The 21916-nt window shown below is 34.7% G+C and overlaps 1 protein-coding gene across 1 annotated transcript in view; it reads left to right on the top strand.

Moving 5' to 3' along the window:
* Positions 1 to 21916, top strand: part of LOC6054180 — a 279137-nt gene that overhangs the window by 88161 nt on the left and 169060 nt on the right. The window contains 1 exon segment of the mRNA XM_038266527.1: positions 8700 to 9377. Within this exon segment, the coding sequence (XP_038122455.1) occupies positions 9105 to 9377 (273 nt within the window). The 5' untranslated portion in view covers positions 8700 to 9104.

The raw sequence follows: 21916 nt of genomic DNA, 5'->3' as shown, positions 1-21916 counted from the left end.
GAAGATCCAAATCATAGGTAATACCACCTTAAAGAACAAGAAAAAGAACCGTTTAAGGGGTTACATACATGTAGAAAATCACAAAATTTTATATTACAGAATATTTGATAAATCCACTCAGAAGATGATTATTAATCACTCTTGAAAGCTTTATGAAGATATTTCATGATTAAACTGAGTAAGAGACGATTTAAGTTCAAAATTTTGCCATGCGCAAAGCGGGCTGTCAAACTTTGTTGGCGTTTTACTCTAAACCCCGATTTTATTTACGGGTGCCACGATATCTCGAGATGGGATGGACCAAATTGGCTGAAATTTGAGATGAAGACTCTCAAGATGTATACTGTGTGCATGACGAAGCCCAACTTTTAAAATTAGTTTTTTTTTAATACAAAAATCAAAAACTAACGGTTTTTTTTATATGAAAAACACAAAAATATTTTTATCTTTTTTTAAAAATAAACTTTTTGAAAATCGGGCTTCGTCATGCACACGGAGTCGGTTTAACGAGTCTTCGCCAAAATTTTGAGCCGATTTGGTCAAGACAATGTTGAGATATCGTGGCACCCGTTTTTTGAAACTGCTCACTTGAAATTGCTATATCTCGGCAACGATGCAACCAAATATCTCCAAATTTGTTTTGAAAGTAGGTAAAAATGTATATTTTAATGCCATGAAAAAAAATTAAAAATAAGTTGATGTGTGTGCTCATACTTACCTCTTACTTTTTTTTGCCGATATACATGTATATAACCCCTTAAGAAAAAAAAGCCGTGTTTTTGAAAATGTTTAAATATTTTTTCAAAGGGTTCAGAAAATTTTACACGCTTTTTTTTTTACTTTTTAACATTGAAATCTGATCAATGTTTTCCTAGATATCATCGATTTGAAATTGCGGGTTAATGGGGTATAACTCAAAAATCTTTTTTTTTGTATTTTTTCCAAGGCAATCAGAGCTGGACAAGGATAGACACTATTCCTAAAAATGTAAAAAAGACATTTTTTTGAATGATTTGATTAAAAAATTGCTATAATTCAAAACGGTGAACTTCATTAAAATTTTACAAAGGAGCTTTGCGATTAATTTCCAGAATGATTTTTCGTGTTTTTGTGTGTGTATTTTAAACACTTTTCAAAAAATATTTATTTTTCAAAATAATCGTTGCTTGGCCAAAACCGAAGCTTACGTCATAACTTATAGCCTAAAACTTTGCACTTTTTGGCTACTAAAACATTAAAAAAAAAAAAAAGAAAAAAAACCTCTATCTGCAGCGTGGTGTGGACTCGTTATGCTATGCCATGCTATGCTACCTAAACTCATAAAAAAAATCGAAGGGGGTAAAGATTATCGAAACATAGTTTTTGTTAAAAGTTATAAAAAATGGGTAAATTTGTTTGGATTGTTATCTTTTTGAAAATATAATATTTTTTAGAGGGTAATTTTTTTAAGGTGTTTTTTTATTCAACTGTATTTTTTTTAGAATGTTAATTTTTTAGAGTGTAATTTTTTAAGCGTGTATTTTTTTTGAGTGAAAGTTTTTTTATAGGGTAAATTTTTTAAGGAGTGTAATTTTCTTGTGCAGAAGAGTAGAATTGTTTTCTTGTGTATTTTTTTTTACAATATACATATTTTTAGAGTGTGAATATTTTTAAAGTGTAAATAATTTTTGAGTGTAATTTTGTTATGTGTAACCATTTTTGGATTGTGATTTTTATGTGTGTATTTTTTTTATTGTGAAGTTTTTTTTTAATGTGTAGTTTTTTTTAGGGTGCAATATTTTTAGATTTTTAGAGTGTGATTTTTTTGAGTTAAAATTTTTAAAGAGTAAATTTTTTAGAGTTTAATTTTTTTAATGGGTATTATTTTAGAGTGTAGTTTTTCTAGAGGGTAAATTTTTTAGAATGTTATTTTATTTAGAGTATACATTTTAGAGTGTATTTTTTATCAGAATACACTCCAGTTTTCTTATTTTCAACATAAAATTCGAATTCTGCGGCTCTATTTTAGTCAAATTTGAATGGTTGATTGTCTTAAACTATATCGCCGCCATCTTGGATTCTCAATCACTTAAGCGTAGTTTGGAGATCATACGTAAGCCCTACAATCTAAACTAAGACTAAGACGAGGATTTTTTTTTGTGATTTGATTATCCAAAGTGAATTATTTTGGCATTAGGGATCAATGAACAAAGTTTAACAAAATTCAAAAAATACATCTAAAAACTTGTGATGACTTGTGATGATAACAACTTGCAGCTCCATGGGAGTGAAGATCTGGACGTCAACCACCTCAACTGTACAGTTTTTTGAAGTTTGGCTCGATGGCACAACTCAAGCATGAATCTCGCTTGAAAATTTTTATAATTGAGAATTAAAATTTCCACAAACCTCGAATCCCAATGTCTGTGAACCGCTTCTACTGTTGCTACTACCTCCCATACGAACCTCCCCAGGAACCCACTTTCAAGATCACTCCCCCCTAGCCATGATGAATGCAGGCGATTGTGTGTATTTACTCTGCCCGGCTCGATGGCCTGATCCAACGAGGCACAATGTTTGTACGTACTTGTCTCCGCCGTGATGGGAACGAGCTGATAACAGCAGCTCTCTAATGAAAAACTTCTGCCCTAGCGCCATCGTAACCCGAGAGTTGGCGCTGATGGATCTCCCAGAACGCCGGATCTTGACCTTGGGGTTGCTCGATTAGTCACGTTTTAGTCGTCGGTTTCTTAGTGACTACAAGGGCGCACATTTTTATCGTTCTGCGACGAAGAACTTGGAATTCTCGTGTCTCGTGAACAGTGTTTTACTTCTTCTTCTTCTTCTGAAAATTCATCACTTGGCACATACGCCCTTCGACGCTGTAAGACCGTTAAAACCACTTAAGCGGGGTCCGCGGGCCTTTTTGTTCGGCGACGTGGCTTTTATCGTAATTATATGGTCACGGGGCCCCGGATTATGAGTCCGCGCGCCGGATCCAATAACCGAAAACGAGACACCGACCCCCCGTTTCGAGATTTGGGGATCAATATTGAAATGTTATACAATGTCTCGCTAGCGCGCGGGTTCGACCCTCCCCCTTTTGCCGACGCCCTGCTTCCGGTCCATTTGTCCAGCGGAAGCCATCTGTCGTCGTCGACGGTGGCGGTCCGCCCAATTTCGCTCCAATTGACCGCTTGGACGATTGGACTGTGGACACAATACCCTCCCCCCAAATGAATATGTTTTGCACCGCCGAGAGTCCTTATTTGGGGCCACGATTGACCCGCCTGATGGGTGGGAGTCGCTTTTGGAAATGACCAATCACCTCGCTAAGCTACCTTCACTTCTTTCTCCGCGTTGCGCCCCTTTCAAAGGTGACTCCAGCAGCGTCCAACATATGCCCGTCCCGCTCGTTTACATAACTGTCTGTCCGTCCGTCCGTCCGTCTGACAGTTGTGCCTTTTGTCATCGCTCTCGGACGTCGAATGGAATCGTCCTGGTGCGAAGAATCTCCATGAAACAACTACGACGACGACGACGAAGAAGCCGAAAATATCTCACGGTTATATTTAGCGCCCTCGTACAGCCGTGGACGTCCGCCCAGGAATTGGAAGAAGACGAGAAAATTCGAAACAGTTTTGTACATTGTGACCGGATCCGCCGAGCTGGTTGGACTTGGAAAAGACCTGTGATCCACACATTCCCGTGGTTTGAGGTTGAATTTGGTGATGCACGAACGATGACCTGCTGTGTTTTGAGATTTATCTAATTTTTCGATATTCCAATCCGTTTTTTTTGTTAATTATATATTTGTTTTATTTCTATTTGTATTTCGCATCTTTTTCTGATTCGCAATTTTTTTTTTTCAAATTTTCATCGTTTTCTTTGTTCCTGTTTTTATTTTGATTAGCTTCTTAATGCCCGTTGTTTTTGTTTTTTTTTTTTTAATTACATTATTCGTTTTTATTTTGACTATCTTTTTGTCTACATTGCTTTAATTTTTTTTCTTAAATTTTTCGTAATTTTGATACGTTCAAATTCTCCTTTTAACATTTCAGTTTATTTGTTATGTTTCATATTTGTATAATTTTTCAACTTTAGCTTAATGATATAAAAAAAGCTACCAAACTGCTTTCATAATTTTCGAAATAGTTTTGTTCAAGTTTAGTTTAGTTTAGTTTAGTTTAGTTTAGTTTTGTTTTGTTTTGTTTTGTTTTGTTTTGTTTTGTTTTGTTTTGTTTTGTTTTGTTTTGTTTTGTTTTGTTTTGTTTTGTTTTGTTTTGTTTTGTTTTGTTTTGTTTTGTTTTGTTTTGTTTTGTTTTGTTTTGTTTTGTTTTGTTTTGTTTTGTTTTGTTTTGTTTTGTTTTGTTTTGTTTTGTTTTGTTTTGTTTTGTTTTGTTTTGTTTGTTTTGTTTTGTTTTGTTTTGTTTTGTTTTGTTTTGTTTTGTTTTGTTTTGTTTTGTTTTGTTTTGTTTTGTTTTGTTTTGTTTTGTTTTGTTTTGTTTTGTTTTGTTTTGTTTTGTTTTGTTTTGTTTTGTTTTGTTTTGTTTGTTTTGTTTTGTTTTGTTTTGTTTTGTTTTGTTTTGTTTTGTTTGTTTTGTTTTGTTTTGTTTTGTTTTGTTTTGTTTTGTTTTGTTTTGTTTTGTTTTGTTTTGTTTTGTTTTGTTTTGTTTTGTTTTGTTTTGTTTTGTTTTGTTTTGTTTGTTTTGTTTTGTTTTGTTTTGTTTTGTTTTGTTTTGTTTTGTTTTGTTTTGTTTTGTTTTGTTTTGTTTTGTTTTGTTTTGTTTTGTTTTGTTTTGTTTTGTTTTGTTTTGTTTTGTTTTGTTTTGTTTTGTTTTGTTTTGTTTTGTTTTGTTTTGTTTTGTTTTGTTTTGTTTTGTTTTGTTTTGTTTTGTTTTGTTTTGTTTTGTTTTGTTTTGTTTTGTTTGTTTTGTTTTGTTTTGTTTTGTTTTGTTTTGTTTTGTTTTGTTTTGTTTTGTTTTGTTTTGTTTTGTTTTGTTTTGTTTTGTTTTGTTTTGTTTTGTTTTGTTTTGTTTTGTTTTGTTTTGTTTTGTTTTGTTTTGTTTTGTTTTGTTTTGTTTTGTTTTGTTTTGTTTTGTTTTGTTTTGTTTTGTTTTGTTTTGTTTTGTTTTGTTTTGTTTTGTTTTGTTTTGTTTTGTTTTGTTTTGTTTTGTTTTGTTTTGTTTTGTTTTGTTTTGTTTTGTTTTGTTTTGTTTTGTTTTGTTTTGCTTTGTTTTGTTTTGTTTTGTTTTGTTTTGTTTTGTTATGTTTACAGTGTTTTATTGCTTTTTATGCTCTTTTTTTCTTTTGAGAACTACTTGTTTCTATTTGTTTGTAATTATACATTTTTAGTATCTTGTTCATTTCTCTTCTAGTTTCTCATTCTTTTCTGATTCGATTAACTTATTTTTTGTTCATTTTCTTATTGGTTTCTTTGTTTCTGATTTTTATTTGGATAAGCTTCTTGTTGATCTCTTTCTTTTTGTTTTTTATTGATAAATTTCTTTTTGTGTTTTTATAGTACAATTTTCGTTTTAATTTTGGCTATATTTTTTGTCTGTATTGTTTCTTTTTTTCAACATTTTTTTAAATATATTTTATCATTCTGACTTCCTTCATGCCATTTTAAAATCGTTTTGTTTAATTTCTTTTTGATTTGTTTCTAAAGTGTTCTGATTTCATCTTTTTTTCTTTATTTTGTTTAATTTGTACTTCTACAATGTTTGAGGTTACCTTCGTAATCTCTTTGAAACATTGCAGGTTTTATGTTTTATCGTTCTTTTATTTTGTGAACATGAACTTTCTTATTTAAAAAAATGCTTCGCGCTTTTTCATGATTTGGTTTTTTTTATTTTGCTTAGATTTATTTTTTAAGTGTTCTGATTCCATCTTTTTCTTTCGCTATAAGTCTTTATAGTTTTTTACTGTGTTTTTTTTTTCTATGTTGCTTGTTTTCGTTTAACTTTCATTTTTGTTGTATCTTAATTTAGTTATTTACTTTGTTTTTTGTATTCTGTTTTATTTCTTTCTTTTTCTCTCTAATTTCCTTATATAACATTACGTCATTTCTTTTTTGTTTTATTTTGTATTACATTATCTTGTCTAATTTATGCTTTTCATGCATGATTTCTGTTTTCTTTATTTTGTTTAATTTGTACTTTTTGATTTTTGAGTTTATGTTCATATTCTCTTTTTAACGTTGCAGTTTTTTTTATATTTTATCTTTCTTAATGTTTTTATTTGCGTCCATTGATTCTTAAAAAAAAATCTCATTGAATTTTGTTCTGGCTTTCTCTTTGTTTGTTTTGTTTCGACTCTCTTTCTTGCATGTTTTTTTTTTTTATTTTCTTCTTTTCAATTTTCTTATTGTTTTTTTCTCTACCAATTATTTTTAGTTATATAAACTTTTGCATTTTGTTGTCTTACTGTTGCTACATTGTTTGTTATTTTATTATTTTCTAATTGTTTTCTACCGTTCCGTTTTAAGTGTTTTGTTTTCCTTTTTTTTGTTTTTGGTTTGTTATATTCAGATTCTTTTTGTTGTGATTTTTTTTGTTAATTTGCTTGCTTGTTTACAACATCATCGTTATCAATTCCAAAAACGACTCAAATGTGGCCAAAAACCAAAAACAAAAGCCAAAACAAACGAACTTAATTGTTTCCGTCGGCGCCTGACAGGTACCCCTAAACGAAAACAAACGTGACATCACCCCTCAAAAAATCGTAAAAAATACAACCCCCTGGTGGGTGGCGGCACTCTGCTGGCTGGAGATATTCCCTCCACCTGGAATGGTCGAAACAAAAAAAAAAAAACAAAAATCAAAATCGGTGCCGAAGTCGCCCAATTACGAGAGTGTGATCGATTTCGACATTCCGAACAAATTTATTCACGATTGGCGATTAACAATCGGTAGTAAAATCGGTGATGAATGTTTGTTTTTGTGTTTCGGTGGGGGGTGGGTTTTGTAGCGCGTGCTTAATTTGAATAATCTAATTGATAATTTGGCGACGAAAGACTAACCTGACTTACCTGACTGACCTGACTGACCTGACTGACCCGACTGACCTGACTGACCTGACTGACCTGACTGACCTGACTGACCTGACTGACCTGACTGACCTGACGGACCTGACTGACCTGACTGACCTGACCTGACTGACCTGACCTGACTGACCTGACTGACCTGACTGACCTGACTGACCTGACTGACCTGACTGACCTGACTGACCTGACTGACCTGACTGACCTGACTGACCTGACTGACCTGACTGACCTGACTGACCTGACTGACCTGACTGACCTGATGGACCTGACGGACCTGACTGACCTGACTGACCTGACTGACCTGACTGACCCGACTGACCTGACTGACCTGACTGACCTGACTGACCTGACTGACCTGACCCAGCCTGACTGACCTGACTGACCTGACTGACCTGATGGACCTGACGGACCTGACTGACCCTGACCTGACTGACCTGACTGACCTGACTGACCTGACTGACCTGACTGACCTGACTGACCTGACTGACCTGACTGACCTGACTGACCTGACTGACCTGACTGATCTGACTGACCTGACTGACCTGACTGACCTGACTGACCTGACTGACCTGACTGACCTGACTGACCTGACTGACCTGACTGACCTGACTGACCTGACTGACCTGATGGACCTGACGGACCTGACTGACCTGACTGACCTGACTGACCTGACTGACCCTGACCTGACTGACCTGACTGACCTGACTGACCTGACTGACCTGACTGACCTGACTGACCTGACTGACCTGACTGACCTGACTGACCTGACTGACCTGACTGACCTGACTGACCTGACTGACCTGACTGACCTGACTGACCTGACGGACCTGACTGACCTGATGGACCTGACGGACCTGACTGACCTGACTGACCTGACTGACCTGACTGACCTGACTGACCTGACTGACCTGACTGACCTGACTGACCTGACTGACCTGACTGACCTGACTGACCTGACTGACCTGACTGACCTGACTGACCTGACTGACCTGACTGACCTGACTGACCTGACTGACCTGACCGACCTGACTGACCTGACTGACCTGACTGACCTGACTGACCTTTTTCTGTCAAATTATGATCCAGCTCAAACAGCAACTTGTCACTTGTCTAGTTAAAAAAGGGGGTACGGGAAAATCTCCGATCCATCTCAACCTTCACGGAGGCAGAACCCCAAACGACTCAGACGACAACATTCCACCGTAAATCAATGCCGCAACAATGGAACACATTGAACGGGGGAATGTTTATGGCGCACGCGTGTGTGTGTGCGCCGTTCTAGTTGACGATCTCTCGATCGTTGGGATTTGGTTCGGTTCGTAAATACAATCATTATCGTGTACCGACGACGACGACGATTTGAAGCCGCGGCGTTTTATTTTTATTGGAAGTTGTAAAAGCAAAAGGGAGGGAAAAAAAATCCGCGTCCCATTTTTATGAGCTTTTAATTGCTTTATGATCATCGGGTTGTCGTCGCCGGCCGGAATGGTCTTGAACATTTGTACTCGATCGCGCATTCGTGCGCGCGTGTGTTTGTAATTATTCAATTTCCTAGAGTTGAGAGTTGAGGGCGCACAAACACTTATCATCAGCAATAAGTCTCACGTTTTTATTGGGTTGCCCTTTACCGGCTGACACTAATTAAGTATTTTGTTTTGTCGTCCCTTTTTAGGTTATCCCCACGGTCCGGAGGATCAACTTCAGCGCAGCGATGATCGCCGGTAGAAGCGTGCCCAACACGGGACCGGAGACCTTGTCGTTCTGAGAAGCTGCGGAGAAGCGATAAGAGAGAGTTCTTTTAAGGCTCGCGACCATGACCATGCCAAGTCGCCACCCCCATAAACATGACGGATTCGTCGCGGAACCGCGCCGATAACAACTTCCCGGACGTGGTCGTACCTTCAGCAGCAGGACAGCAGTCGCAATGCAGTGGCCCTGGTGCCATGGTTGTTGGGTCGGCCCAAGCTTGATTACGTAATTACTCGAACCCCTCTCACTGTGAACGATTCTCGGACCCCGGAAGAGTAGCTCAATTCGATAATCTCCACACGACTACACGCTCGCGCTCAGTTTAACGATGGCCGAAATGAGTCCAAGTGGCGGCGGAGGACCGCCGGTTCCCGCCGTGCGGACTTCCTCGCTGCAGCAGCCGGTTCCACAGTCTAGACCGAACGCGACAACCACGCAGGCAGTAGTTCACCACTCGGCAACTCCGCAGCAGCAGCAGCAGCGGAACCACCAAGTGTACGCGCAGCCGCCGCAGCAGCAGCATCTTCAGCCGCAGGTCATCCTGGCATCCGGAAGTCCTGCAGTACAGCAGCATCCGGTTCCACAGGCTACCAACAATCAGGTTAGCGATTCCTTTTTTCAAATGTAATTCTGGGTAATTGACGCGCGCAATTGGTTCAGTTCCTTCCCACGAATTCCCCCTCTCTCGAAATCAGCCGAGAGAATCCCAAAATTGCAATCAATTTGCACCACATGGTTCAACGAGCGAATGTTCGTGGTCAAATGGTCAAACGTTGGCACGAAGCAACGCGCATTCCAAACCGGGTGAGTCGTCGTCGAAGACGACGACCAACAGTCTAAATTGCGGAAAGATTAACGATCCGCAGTTTGTTTCGCGATTCGCGAGTGCAATTTCGGTCTAAAGGTAGTGCACGCGAACGAGGCAAAGCCACACAGAGAGCGAGTTCCCCAGGACGCGCTAAATTCAACCCGGTGATCTCACGCTTTGTTTTGGTTTTGTTGGTTTGCGCGGATCGTCGTCTTCGATGGATGTCTGCGCGGCCGGATCTCGTTAGGCGAGCAGGTTGAAGTAGATCGACGGCGACGTAATCCGAACAGGTCTGGTCCAAATTGGGAAAATCGTGGTTTCGTGGCCAATTTGGGTACAAAATAGGGAGTTGGGATTGTTCAGCTAAATCAATAGTTTGAAAGTCTGCGCAAGTTTTAAAAATCTGCCAGAAAAATTTAAAATAACTTTACAATTTTGTAAAATGGTCAAGCTTTTTCCTCTTAAAAAGACCCGATTATCTGAAGAATCAATTATCCAAAGGTCAGATTATTAGGGTTAGTGAAATTTCACGATTTCGCGGACAGCGTGAAATCCGCGAAATTTAACTTTTTCCGCGAAATCCCGTGAAATTGTATATTTGTGTGAAACTGCAACGATTTTTCTCAAAATATTTTATCAAACTCAAATAGGAATGAAAATAATCTTAACAACTAGAGTAGAACTAAGCAAGTGAATACCCTTGTTCAATTACTAATATAGGGTTATTGAATTTTGACGATTTTTAAAAACTAACTAAATTTAGTATTATTTTTATTCGCTGTAGTAAAAATGTTACTACTATTTTATTTGAAAAGTATAATTTCAAAATCCACAGCATCTAAAAGGACCTAATAAAAACAAGTTATGAATAGAAGAAAAATAATTTCAAAAGAAATCAAAAGATTCAAGCTTTGTTTTACTAAAAATAAAATGTAGAGTATTTTTTATCTTTAAAATCACATTTGAAAAACATTCAGATTTTTTTCAGAGTTAATTTTAACGTTATTTGATTGTTTGGGTGGATGATTCCCGTGGAAGTTCAAAAATTCCACCTTTTTTTGTTTTCTTTTCTCATTCTGATTACAAATTTCGATTTCGTCACAAATTATAGTATTTTTGCCTATTGTTTTTTAAATTAACTTTTTGAAATGAGATGCAAACCTTCAAAATTATTTTGAATGGGTTAAATGTCGCCGAAAATTCAAACTATTTTATTCTTTTTGGCTGGACAAGATTGTCAAATATTGCTTTGATATGAAATTCGGAAAAATGTAAACTGATAAAACAGAAGCAAATCATCTTAAACTTTTCAAGCTTTATTCGTCGAATACAGTCATGCCTCGGTTTTGCACTGCCCCGGTTTTGCACCGTTCAGCTGCCTCGGTTAAGCACGGCCCAGTGCTTAACTGAAGCACAGAGCTTTTGGGATTTTGGCTATATGGGATACATTTGCTTTAATCGTATGAAAAAACATGCAAACATCAAAAAATTATAGTGTTTTGGAATCGGGATGATGTCAGTTATTCATTAAAATTATTATTTCATGGAAATTTTCACAAAAATACGTATTTTTCCTGTATTTTGAAAATGCATTTTTTTTCTCTAAAGAATCCAAAAATGTATTGGGATTTTTTCATACATTTCGAATGTGATAACAACATTTTTAGAAAATACTCAAAATTTTCACAAAACTACGTATTTTCGAAAAAAAATACTAAAAATTTCCGTTTTTACAAAGTGGTTCTCAAACGATCGGGATCTTTTCATACATTTAGAATTTAATAACATTTTTTTTTAAATACTCTAAATTTTCACAAAACTACGTTTTTTTGTAAAACTTTTCGAAACTTCAGTTTTTACAAATCAATTTTTTACAAAAATATGAAGTTTTGTGAAATTTTTTTTAATAACTATCGAAATGTATGACAAAATCCCGATCGTTTGATACCCACATTGTAAAAACGGAAATTTTGAGGTTTTTTTTCGAAAATACGTAGTTTTGTGAAAATTTTTAGTATTTTTAAAAGATATTGTAGGGGAAAGTGGGGCAAGTGTAACAAGCTAAGGAAATGCTCGTTATAACCCATTAAAAACTTGAAAAATTTGTCGGATTTTTTTTTATAATCATCTTATTCCAGGTCTTGACTAAGACTTTGATAGAACAGGTTTTTAAAAAATCCAGTTTTTGACTGTAAAAAACAGATTTTAAAATTTTTGATTTTCCATGCGTTCTACTCAACTAGTGGGGCAAGACGAACAACCCGTTGGGGCAAGAGGAACAATGCATGAAACAACATGCTAATTTGCTAACAATTGAACTGTTATAACTTAGATACATCAGATTACAATGTATTTGAAACGTTTCTTGCATTTTTAGGATAAAACATATTTTTTACTAAAATTTTTATCGTTTTTACAAAAAAAATTATTACTGAGATGATAAATAGTAAATTTTCATGATATCACTATATTTTGTTTGGAAATTTTTTGTTAACAATTATTTATCAGTTTTTAAGTACTTTTAAGTATTTCTTTCCCAATAAAATATGTTGTTGCAGCAATTCGTATTTTTTTTTCCATACTAAAAATCCATATGGTACACTTGCCCCACCTGAACGAGATTTTTTTAAAGCTCTCAACAAAAAAAACCAAAAGTTAAATCATACTTTGTAATAGGTGCAAGTCATTGGTAGGGACACTACTGATCTAGGAAAAATTGCATTTTGAAAAAAATTGCCATAAAACGAATCCTATGCCTTATTTTGTACTTTCCGAATATTATAAGAAAACAAAGGTTTTGAAAAAAACTTCATTAAATCTTATGCTCCGTGGCGTTTACGTCGTTTTGGCGGTTATGTGGTAGTAGAATCAGCTAATTGCATTGCTAGCAATAATTCCTCATACTGGAAATAATCAAAATTGTAAAAATTACGGCCGTACGAGCGATTGTTCCTCTTGCCCCATATGGTCGTCTTGCCCCACCTTCCCCTAATTACGTAAAACTGAAATTTTAAGTATTTTTTTTTTCGAAAATACGTAGTTTTGTGATTTTTTTTAGTATTTTCAAAAAATATTGTTATTACATTCAAAATGTATGAAAAAATCCTGATTGTTTAACACCCACATTGTAAAAACGGAAATTTTTAGTATTTTTTTTCTAAAATACGTAGTTTTGTGAAAATTTGGAGTATTTTCAAAAAATGTTGTTATTATATTCGAAATGTATGAAAAAATCCCGATCGTTTCATACTAACATTGTAAAAACGGAAATTTTGAGTATTTTTTTTTGAAAATACGTAGTTTTGTGAAAATTTTAAGTATTTTCAAAAAATATTGTTATTACATTCGAAATGCATGAAAAAATTCCGATCGATCGTTCCATACCCACATTGTAAAAACGGAAATTTTTAGTATTTTATTCGAAAATATGTAGTTTGTGAAAATTTCGAGTATATGTAGTTTTGTGAAAATTTCGAGTATTTTCTAAAAATGTTGTTATTACATCCAAAATGTATGGAAAACCTGATAATTTGATACCCATAAATAACAATATATGTTTGGTTTCTTTAAAGAAAAAAAATGCATTTTCAAAATACAGAAAAAATACGTATTTTTGTGAAAATTTTCATGAAATAATAATTTTAATGGATAGCTGACATCATCCCGATTCCAAAACACTATAATTTTTTGATGTTTGCATGATTTTTCGTACGATTAAAGCCAATGTCTCCCATATAGCCAAAAACCCATAAGCTCTGTGCCTCGGTTATGCACGCCTCGGTTTTGCATCCCCCATATGCTAAGGCATGACTGTAAAGCAGTTCAATAAATGAGAATAGTTACGCATGCCCTACATTTTGTTTCAAAATATAAAAAGAGCCATACACGAGTTGAAAACTTTTTTGAAAATTGGGAGATTTTTTTGAGTCACGTTCAAATTTTTTGAAGATTTTTTAGTTTAGTTAAGAATAATGTATAATGAAGCTTAAAGTGTAGTTTCTGTGATATAAACCTAAGATTTTCAGAGTTATTTTAACAATTTTTACGTTCCGCGAAATTTGCGTGAAATTTGGTGTTTTGAAATTGAGGTCCCAGTGAAATTTGCTATTTTCGAGCGTGCAAAATCACTAAGCCTACAGATTATCCAAAGATTCGATCATCCAATGATTCGATTATTCGAAGATACGAATATCCGAAGATAAGGTTATCCGAAGATTCGATTATCCAATAAATAGACTATCCGAAGATTAGATTATCTGAAGATTCGTCTATCCAAAGATTCGATTAGCCAAAGATTCAATTATCCAGAGATTCGATTATCCAGAGGTTCGATTATCCGAAGATTTGAAAATCCTTAGATTAGGTTATCCGAAGATTCTTTTATGCTTGGTTAATCGAAAGTTTCGATTATCCGAAGATAAGAATATCCGAAGATTCGTTTATCCAAAGATTAGATTATACAAAGATTCGTTTACCATAAGTTTTGAATATCCAAAGATTAGAATATCCGAATATGAGATTATCTGAAGATTCGTTTATCCAAAGATTCGATCATCTAAAGATTCGATTATCCGAAGATTCGATTATCGTAAGATTAGAATATCTGAAAATTCGATTATCCGAAGATTCGTTTATCTGAACATTCAATTATCCAAAGATTAGATTATCCAAAAATTAGAATATTCAAAGATTCGATTTTCCGAAGATTAGAATATCCAAAGATTCGATTATCTGAATATTCGTTTATCCGATAATTCAATTATCCAAAGATTTCATTATCCGAAGATTCGATTATCCAAAGATTCGTTTATCTGAAGATTAGATTATCCAAAAAATCGATTATCCATAGATTCGATTATTCGATAATTCGATTATCCGAAGATTCGAATATCTGAAGATTCAATTATCCAAAGATTTAATTATCTGAAGATTCGTGTATCCAAAGTTCCGATTACCCGAAGATTCGTTTATCCAAAGATTAGATTATCCAAAGATTCGTTTACCATAAGTTTCGAATATCCAAAGATTAGAATATCCGAATAAACGATTATCTGAAGATTCGTTTATCCGAAGATTCGATCATCCAAAGATTTGATTATCCGAAGATTCGATTATCCGAAGATTCGTTTATCTGAACATTCAATTATCTAAAGATTAGATTATCCAAAAATTAGAATATCCAAAGATTCGATTATCCGAAGATTAGAATATCCAAAGATTCGATTATCTGAAAATTCGTTTATCCGATAATTCAATTATCCAAAGATTACATTATCCGAAGATTCGATTATCCAAAGATTCGTTTATCTGAAGATTCGAAAATTCGATTATCCGAAGATTCGTTCATTTGAACATTCAATTATCCAAAGATTAGATTATCCAAAAATTAGAATATCCAAAGATTCGATTATCCGAAGATTAGAATATACAAAGATTCGATTATCTGAAAATTCGTTTATCCGATAATTCAATTATCCAAAGATTACATTATCCGAAGATTCGATTATCCGAAGATTCGTTTATCTGAAGATTCGATTATCCAAAAAATCGATTATCCATAGATTCGATTATCCGAAAATTCGATTATCCGAAGATTCGATTATCCAAAGATTCGATTATCCAAAGATTCGTTTATCTGAAGATTCGATTATCCAAAGATTCGATTATCCGAAGTGCATTCTTCCGAGGATTCCGGATAATCGAGCCTGGACTGTATTTGCATAGATATGAATAACATCAAATTTCATCCAGTGACTACAATTTTGAGTCATCACAACGCAGAGCGTAGCCTATCGAAATGACATCAGCTGCTGCTGGAGATGATCAAATCACCATCGGTCTCAACATTCCATCAAAAAACACAAGACCGCGAGAGATTATCAAACGTCAAAAAGGAAGCCCACCAGGATTCCATATCTCACAAGCTCGCTTCAGTGCAAACTGCCGCAAAAACAATCACCACTTTAGACGTCCCCGAGCGCGACTTTGAAATGCAAACGATGGCACATAACAATAACAATAAAATATAATATATAGTTTGACCAGAAAAATGGCCACTTCCCCCGCCACCAATGTCCGCTAAATTGCAAGAATCACAAATTTCCAGCGCGCGTTCCAGCAGCACCACTAAATTGCGCCATAACGCGTCCCATAAATTTTCCCCAGCAAGTGCCTGACTGCTCGGGAATCGGGGTTCATAAAAAATTATCCATTATGACAGCACAGCGTATGATTGGCGAACTTGGCGGGCAGCTACTGCTAAATGGATTTTGACCGGACTCTGGAAACAATTTGGCATCATTATCCAGTTTGGACGCGACGCGTTGGTACACTTGCCAGAAGCGCGTTCGTTCGGTTTTGTTTGTTTGTTTGGGTTTTCGGGGTGAAGACGAGCTGGTGCGAGATATGCAAATATTTTACCACCTCCTGTGGTGCAAAGAACCAGACGGCATCAATTCTAAGCTCAAGTAGCATTCCGAGAAGGCACAGTGGAAAAATGTGGTGCAGGTTTAGTCGTGATTGTAAATTTATAACTGACCCTGAGGAAGGCTAACTGCGGCAATTGAAACGTCGGAAAAATGCACTAAGTTGTTGGTTTGCTTCTGTTTGTTGTAAATTTCCCAATGCTTTTTTGCTCTATTGTTTTAAGACATTAGTTTATCGTTTTTTTTATTTGATCGTTTTTAATTTTTTTGATCGTTTTTAATTTTCTGATCGATTTTAATTTTCTGATCGTTTTTTATTATTTGATCGATTCTGTTTATTTAATCGTTTTTATTTATATGATTAAAAATAAAAATAAACAAAATAATATTTTATCATTCTTTGCTTGATTTGCCTTCGGGTTCTAACTATTTAATCATTTTTAAATTTTTTGATCGTTGTTTGCTCGATTTGATCAATTCTAAATTTATATTCAGCGTTCGGATTCTGTTTGTTCTAAATATTCCAAAGTTAATTATTTGTGCCCTGTTGAACATTTGGCTGTTTTTTTTGCTCAATTTGAATTCGGGCCTTTTCGTTATTTGACCGTTTTTAATTATTTGATCGTTTTTTAAATTTCGATCGTTCTTTAATTATTTAATTATTTGATTGTTTCTTTTTATGTGTTTAAAATAAATTATCATTCATTGCTCAATTTGCCTTCGGGCTCAAACTATTTGATTATTCTAAATTTTTTGATCGTTTTTGCTCGATTTGATTAATTCTAAATTTATATTCAGCGTTCGGATTGTTCAAAAGCATAGCATTTGGGCCTAAGCACATTTTAAGCCTTCAAGCTCTTTTTATTTTTGAAATTAAAATTTGATCGTTTTTTAGCCCCTCTAATTATTTGATCGTTTTTTGCTCGATTTAATTAATTCTAAATTTATAATCAACTTTCCGACTTTGTTTGTTTTAAATTCCCCACAGCTTAGCGTTTGGGCCCGGTCGAACATTTGATCGTTTTTGGCTCAATTCGACTTGATCTATATTGATTTTCAGTCTTCAGGCTCTTTAATTTTTTTTAATTTTAAATTTGGTTTGAAAATTGATCGTTTTTTGGTCAATCCGCCAATTTTTTAATTTAAAATGTTATCTTTTAAAATTATTTGATCGTTTTTTGCTCGATTTAATCAATTCTAAATTTGTATTTTTCATTCAAACTCTGTTAAAATTGTTATCGTTTTTTGCTCAATTTGATTGTTTAAGAATTAGCGTTCTTTTTAAATTTTGTTTGTTTGTTTATTTCGTTTTCCAGGGCTTTTTAGTCGAACATTTGATCGTTTTTTGCTCAATTCGATTTGATCTACATAAATACCTGTTCAGTCTTTTGTTTTATTTTTGTATTTAAAATTTGATTATTTTTTGGTAAATTTGCCTTTTTTTTATTTAAAATTTTATCTTTTTAAATGTTTGGATCGTTTTTTGCTCGATTTATTCTAAATTTGTATTTTGCATTCAAACTCTGTTAAAAATGTATCGTTTTATCGCTCAATTTGACTTGCTTAACTTTTTTTAAATTTTGTTCGTTTATTTCGTTTTCCAGAGCTTTTAAGTCGAAGGCTGCTTCAGCTGTAAGTGTTATCGTTTTCTCGATAGAGAAAAAATGTTGGAATTATAATTTATTGTTTTGTGCTAAAATTTTCTTATTTGACTACTAAATTAGCGTTCGGACTCTGTTAAGATTTTGTTTTTCGTTTTTCAACTCTATTTGACTTCTTCTGAAGGCAACTTTACAGTTCAGATCGTATTAAAAAAAATAAACTTACCGTTTTCTGCTCGAACTGACTTGATCTAATTGCCAAATTCTGCGTTCCGGAACTGTTCACAAATTTGATTGTTTTTATTAGAACTATTATAACTACTAACTTATCGTTCTTAAACGGTTTGAAATTTGATCGTTTTCTACTCGAACTAACTTGTTCTAAATACCAATTTAGTACTTAGTGAACGCTATTGACATTTAAAACGTTTTCTGCTTGGATTGATTTGATTCTTAATGTAAATTTTGCATTTGAGTCCTATTACAAACTTATCGTTTTTGTGATCGATTTGTCTTTATTAATTTTATTCAGCATCGGAAGCAATACAAAATTGGATTGTTTTCTACTCGAATTTTACTGCTTCTGAGGGCCAATTCTTCTTCTTCGGTGCTTCGATCGTACTAAAAAAATATTTTCTGAACAAATTGACTTAAAACGATTTACTCGATTTGACTTGTTCAAACTTACAATTTATTGGTCGGATAATAATGAAAAATAAACCGTTTCTGCTCAAATGATTAGTGTTCTAACTGCCAGTGAAGAATTTCATAACTGTCTAAAATTTGATCGTTTTCTTATCGAATTCACTTTTTCCTGAATGTGACCGTTTAGTGTTCTAACCCCATTAAAAATTATATCGTTTTCTGCTCCAATTGGCTTGGTGATAAATGTTAGTTTATCATTTGGAACCTACTGAGAAACTTATCGTTTTTATCGTTTTGATTCTTTATATGGGGTCGATTCGGCGTTCGGTTTTTATTTTGAAAAAAAAAAATCTCAGTTCTTATATTAAAAAATATACCGTTTTCTGCTTGAAGTGATTGGTTCTAAAATTTGATCGTTTTCTAAATTTTTTCTTTGTTTTAAAATTAATTCTTATACTCAATTTTACACTTTTTTCTCAAGTGTCCAAACCGCGATGCCTGCTGTGCTGCCGTGTCCGAGGGGCAAGAACTTGACACGGTTTATCTCCTGCGCCCCTTCCCATAAGCCCCCACCAGACCCCAACCAAACGCGAGAAGAACGCAACGGCGGCGGCTGTTTAAGACACGACGCGTCCATAAATAATCTAAATCATTGGGTGCCGAGATTAGGTGCAGCAGCAGAACCAGCAGCAAACACTTGGGGTTAAACATTGCGTTGACTGCCAAGTGCGGAACGATTTGGACGGGACGACGGTAGAGACGGTTTTTGGGGGCCACGAAAGGTCGATTAACACTTTGCACAGACACGGACGCTGGAGGTGGGGAAAATCAGGCCTGTCTGCGGCAAGCAGCAGGGTGTCGCGGTTGGTGAACGGTTAGAACATGACGATTCTGCTTATTTTTGCTGGATGAATCCAGCTCATAGCAGCGTTGCTCGGGTGGCACGTCGACGTTTGCAAAAGACCCCAAAAGACCCCAAAAGGCCATTGAATTGTTTATTAAAACAAAGCCAATCCGATACCTTATTTGTTGCTAGAAATCCTCAAAAGGAGAAACATCTTTACGACTCTTCGCCATCGCGAAAATCAGCCAAGACAGTTGTGCAACTTGGTCAAACTGTTTTCGGAGTTGGCCCGCGTTTCCGATTAGGCAATCGCAGAGTTGATGATTTGTATATGTACGAGAAATGGTTACCTCTCTTCAATTTCCGTTCCTCCCTTTGCGCTTAAATAATGGTTTGCTGAGGTCCGGTGTTAAAATGTTACTAATCGCGCGCGCCCGGGTGAGGATACCTGGTCATTAAGACATCAGCGCGGTTTCCTCCTCTTGGCCGAGTTTGGTGGGTCTTCCTCTGCCCGTTTGTCGTCGCCGTCATCACCGCCGTGGATCGGGAAGGTTAGATAAGTCTGGCTCGTTTATTGAATAATTTAAATGGCAAGTGAATCTCTTTTTTTTATTATAATTGCACGAAGGAGAACGCAATCGGGTAATCGTGCTGGCTCGTAAAGATACTCATTTGAAGTAACCTTCGGTATAAAAGCTGGGTGGATTTTGATTTAGATAACGCAAAGTACTTGAAACTCTGAAACGACACACTCATAAAAGTGTTAAACGTAAATGGAAACGTTATAAATTATTTCTGAATAATGTTTGATAATATTTCTAAACATAAATTGAAAAAACATTTGCTCAGCTTGAAATTGAAAAAAAACGTCAAAATTGAAAACAAAAAATGCAAAAATATTAAAGAAAAAGGATTTCAAATTACACATTTTGTTACACAAAATGTTTCATGAAAAAGGGTAATTTTACATGTTTTTTTGTGTCAAAAAAGTTACATGAAAAAGTGTAATTTTGGATTTTTTTCGTGTTACAAAATGTTTCAGGAAATATACTTTTTTTTTACAACACAAACTTGTAAATTTTTCAAAATTTTCAACCGATTTTTATTTTTTAAACTGAATTATTATTATTTGAACATTACTAAAATTTAAAAAGAAGATTTAAAAAGAAGCGATGTAAAGTTTTTGGTAAAACAAATTTGATAAAATGACCCTCAGAATGAAAATTATATGAAAACTAGAGACAAAAAATAAGGAATGACGGTTGAATAACTTTTTTATACTGTGCAGAAAAACAATTAAAATACTACAAGTTTAAATGCAAGTACAAATATAAAATTTTGAAAAAAAAAGAAAGAGTCGTAATGTTTTTGGTAGAAAAAATATCCTGCTTGAAAAGCCACCAAAAATAAAATTGTCCTGAAAAATTTTAAAGAAAATTTGTTTTTCAAACTAAACCAGGGTTTAATCTCTTCTTGTTGGTTTTATTTCTTTCTTGGTCTTTAAAATTTGCAAAAAAAAACTCAACATCATTCGGAACGGAATCGACGTAACACCTTATAATGTGGCCCTCTTAAACCTTGCGGTTTCGTCAACGGATCCACAGGCGTGTATCGTTCTTTTTGCGACAAGACTCCGCCTCCCGGGTCTCCTAAGTGTGAAGGTATGGGCACGGGGAGAGGGCACCGAATACCTATATTTACACTTAGAATTTTTTGCGTCCGCCCCGGGATTCGAACCGGCGACCCCTGGATTGTGAGTCCAGTGCGCGGTCCGATTGATCCACACAGGCAGACAACATCATTCACGTCATCGTTTTTTGCATATTCAAAATAATCATGGTAACATTACATCTGAGAAAAAGTACATCTTTTGTGTTCGAAAAAAAAAATGAGTTCAACGCCTTTTCCAGTGGAATACCACTTTCAACCTAAATAGAGAAACAAAAATTACACATGATAGATGTAAATATACAAATTTTGAGAGGTAATTTTACACATTTTTTGACACAATTCTGTCACAATTTCTCGATATAATATTGCCATATTTTTTTTCTACTGTGTATTCTATGTTTATGGTAGAATAACTTTTTTATATTGTGCAGTTTCAGAAAAAACAGCTAAAATATTACAAGTTTTTTTTTCATAAAATTATTATATTACAAGTTAAATGCAAAACTCTGGACAAAAAAAAAATGGAAGAGACGTAATGTTTTTGGTAGAAAAAACCTGCTAAAAATGGCCCCAGAATAAAAAATGATCTGAAAAATAAAAATTACATGCAGTAGCGTGCCCAGCTTCTCGAGGAAGGTGGGGCAATAATATAGACGTTTTAAAAATTACGTCGGACACCCCCTGACCAAATTTAGAATAAATTTTTAAGAATGGTGGGGCAGTTGCCCCACCCTGTGTACGCTAGTGATTACATGTTTTTCATGTAAATTTAATTTTATTTATTTAATCATTCTTTTGTAAATTAAAAATAATCATGGTAATATTAAATCTGAGAATGAGTACATCTTTTGTGTTGGAAAAATATGTAACCTTACGTCTTTTCCAGTGGAATTCCACTTTCAACCTAAATAGGTACACTGGAAAAAATGGTTTGGAAAGTTAAAAAAAACCCTTTTTAAATATTTCCTCCTCACAGCAAAAAATCCGATAGAAAAATCGCATGCAAAAGCATGCACATCACCTTCGTCAAAATAAACATTTAATATTACACACTGCATGTACAATTTTTGCAAACACGAAAAAAATGTTGCAACCGACGGGATTCAAACCCAGCACCAAGAGTAAGGACAGGCGCCTTAGCCCACT

This window comes from Culex quinquefasciatus, chromosome 1 (assembly GCF_015732765.1).
Source record: "Culex quinquefasciatus strain JHB chromosome 1, VPISU_Cqui_1.0_pri_paternal, whole genome shotgun sequence".
Taxonomy (NCBI): domain Eukaryota; kingdom Metazoa; phylum Arthropoda; class Insecta; order Diptera; family Culicidae; genus Culex; species Culex quinquefasciatus.
The sequence above is the reverse complement of the archived record's forward strand: the minus strand, read 5'-3'. Positions and strand labels throughout refer to the sequence as shown.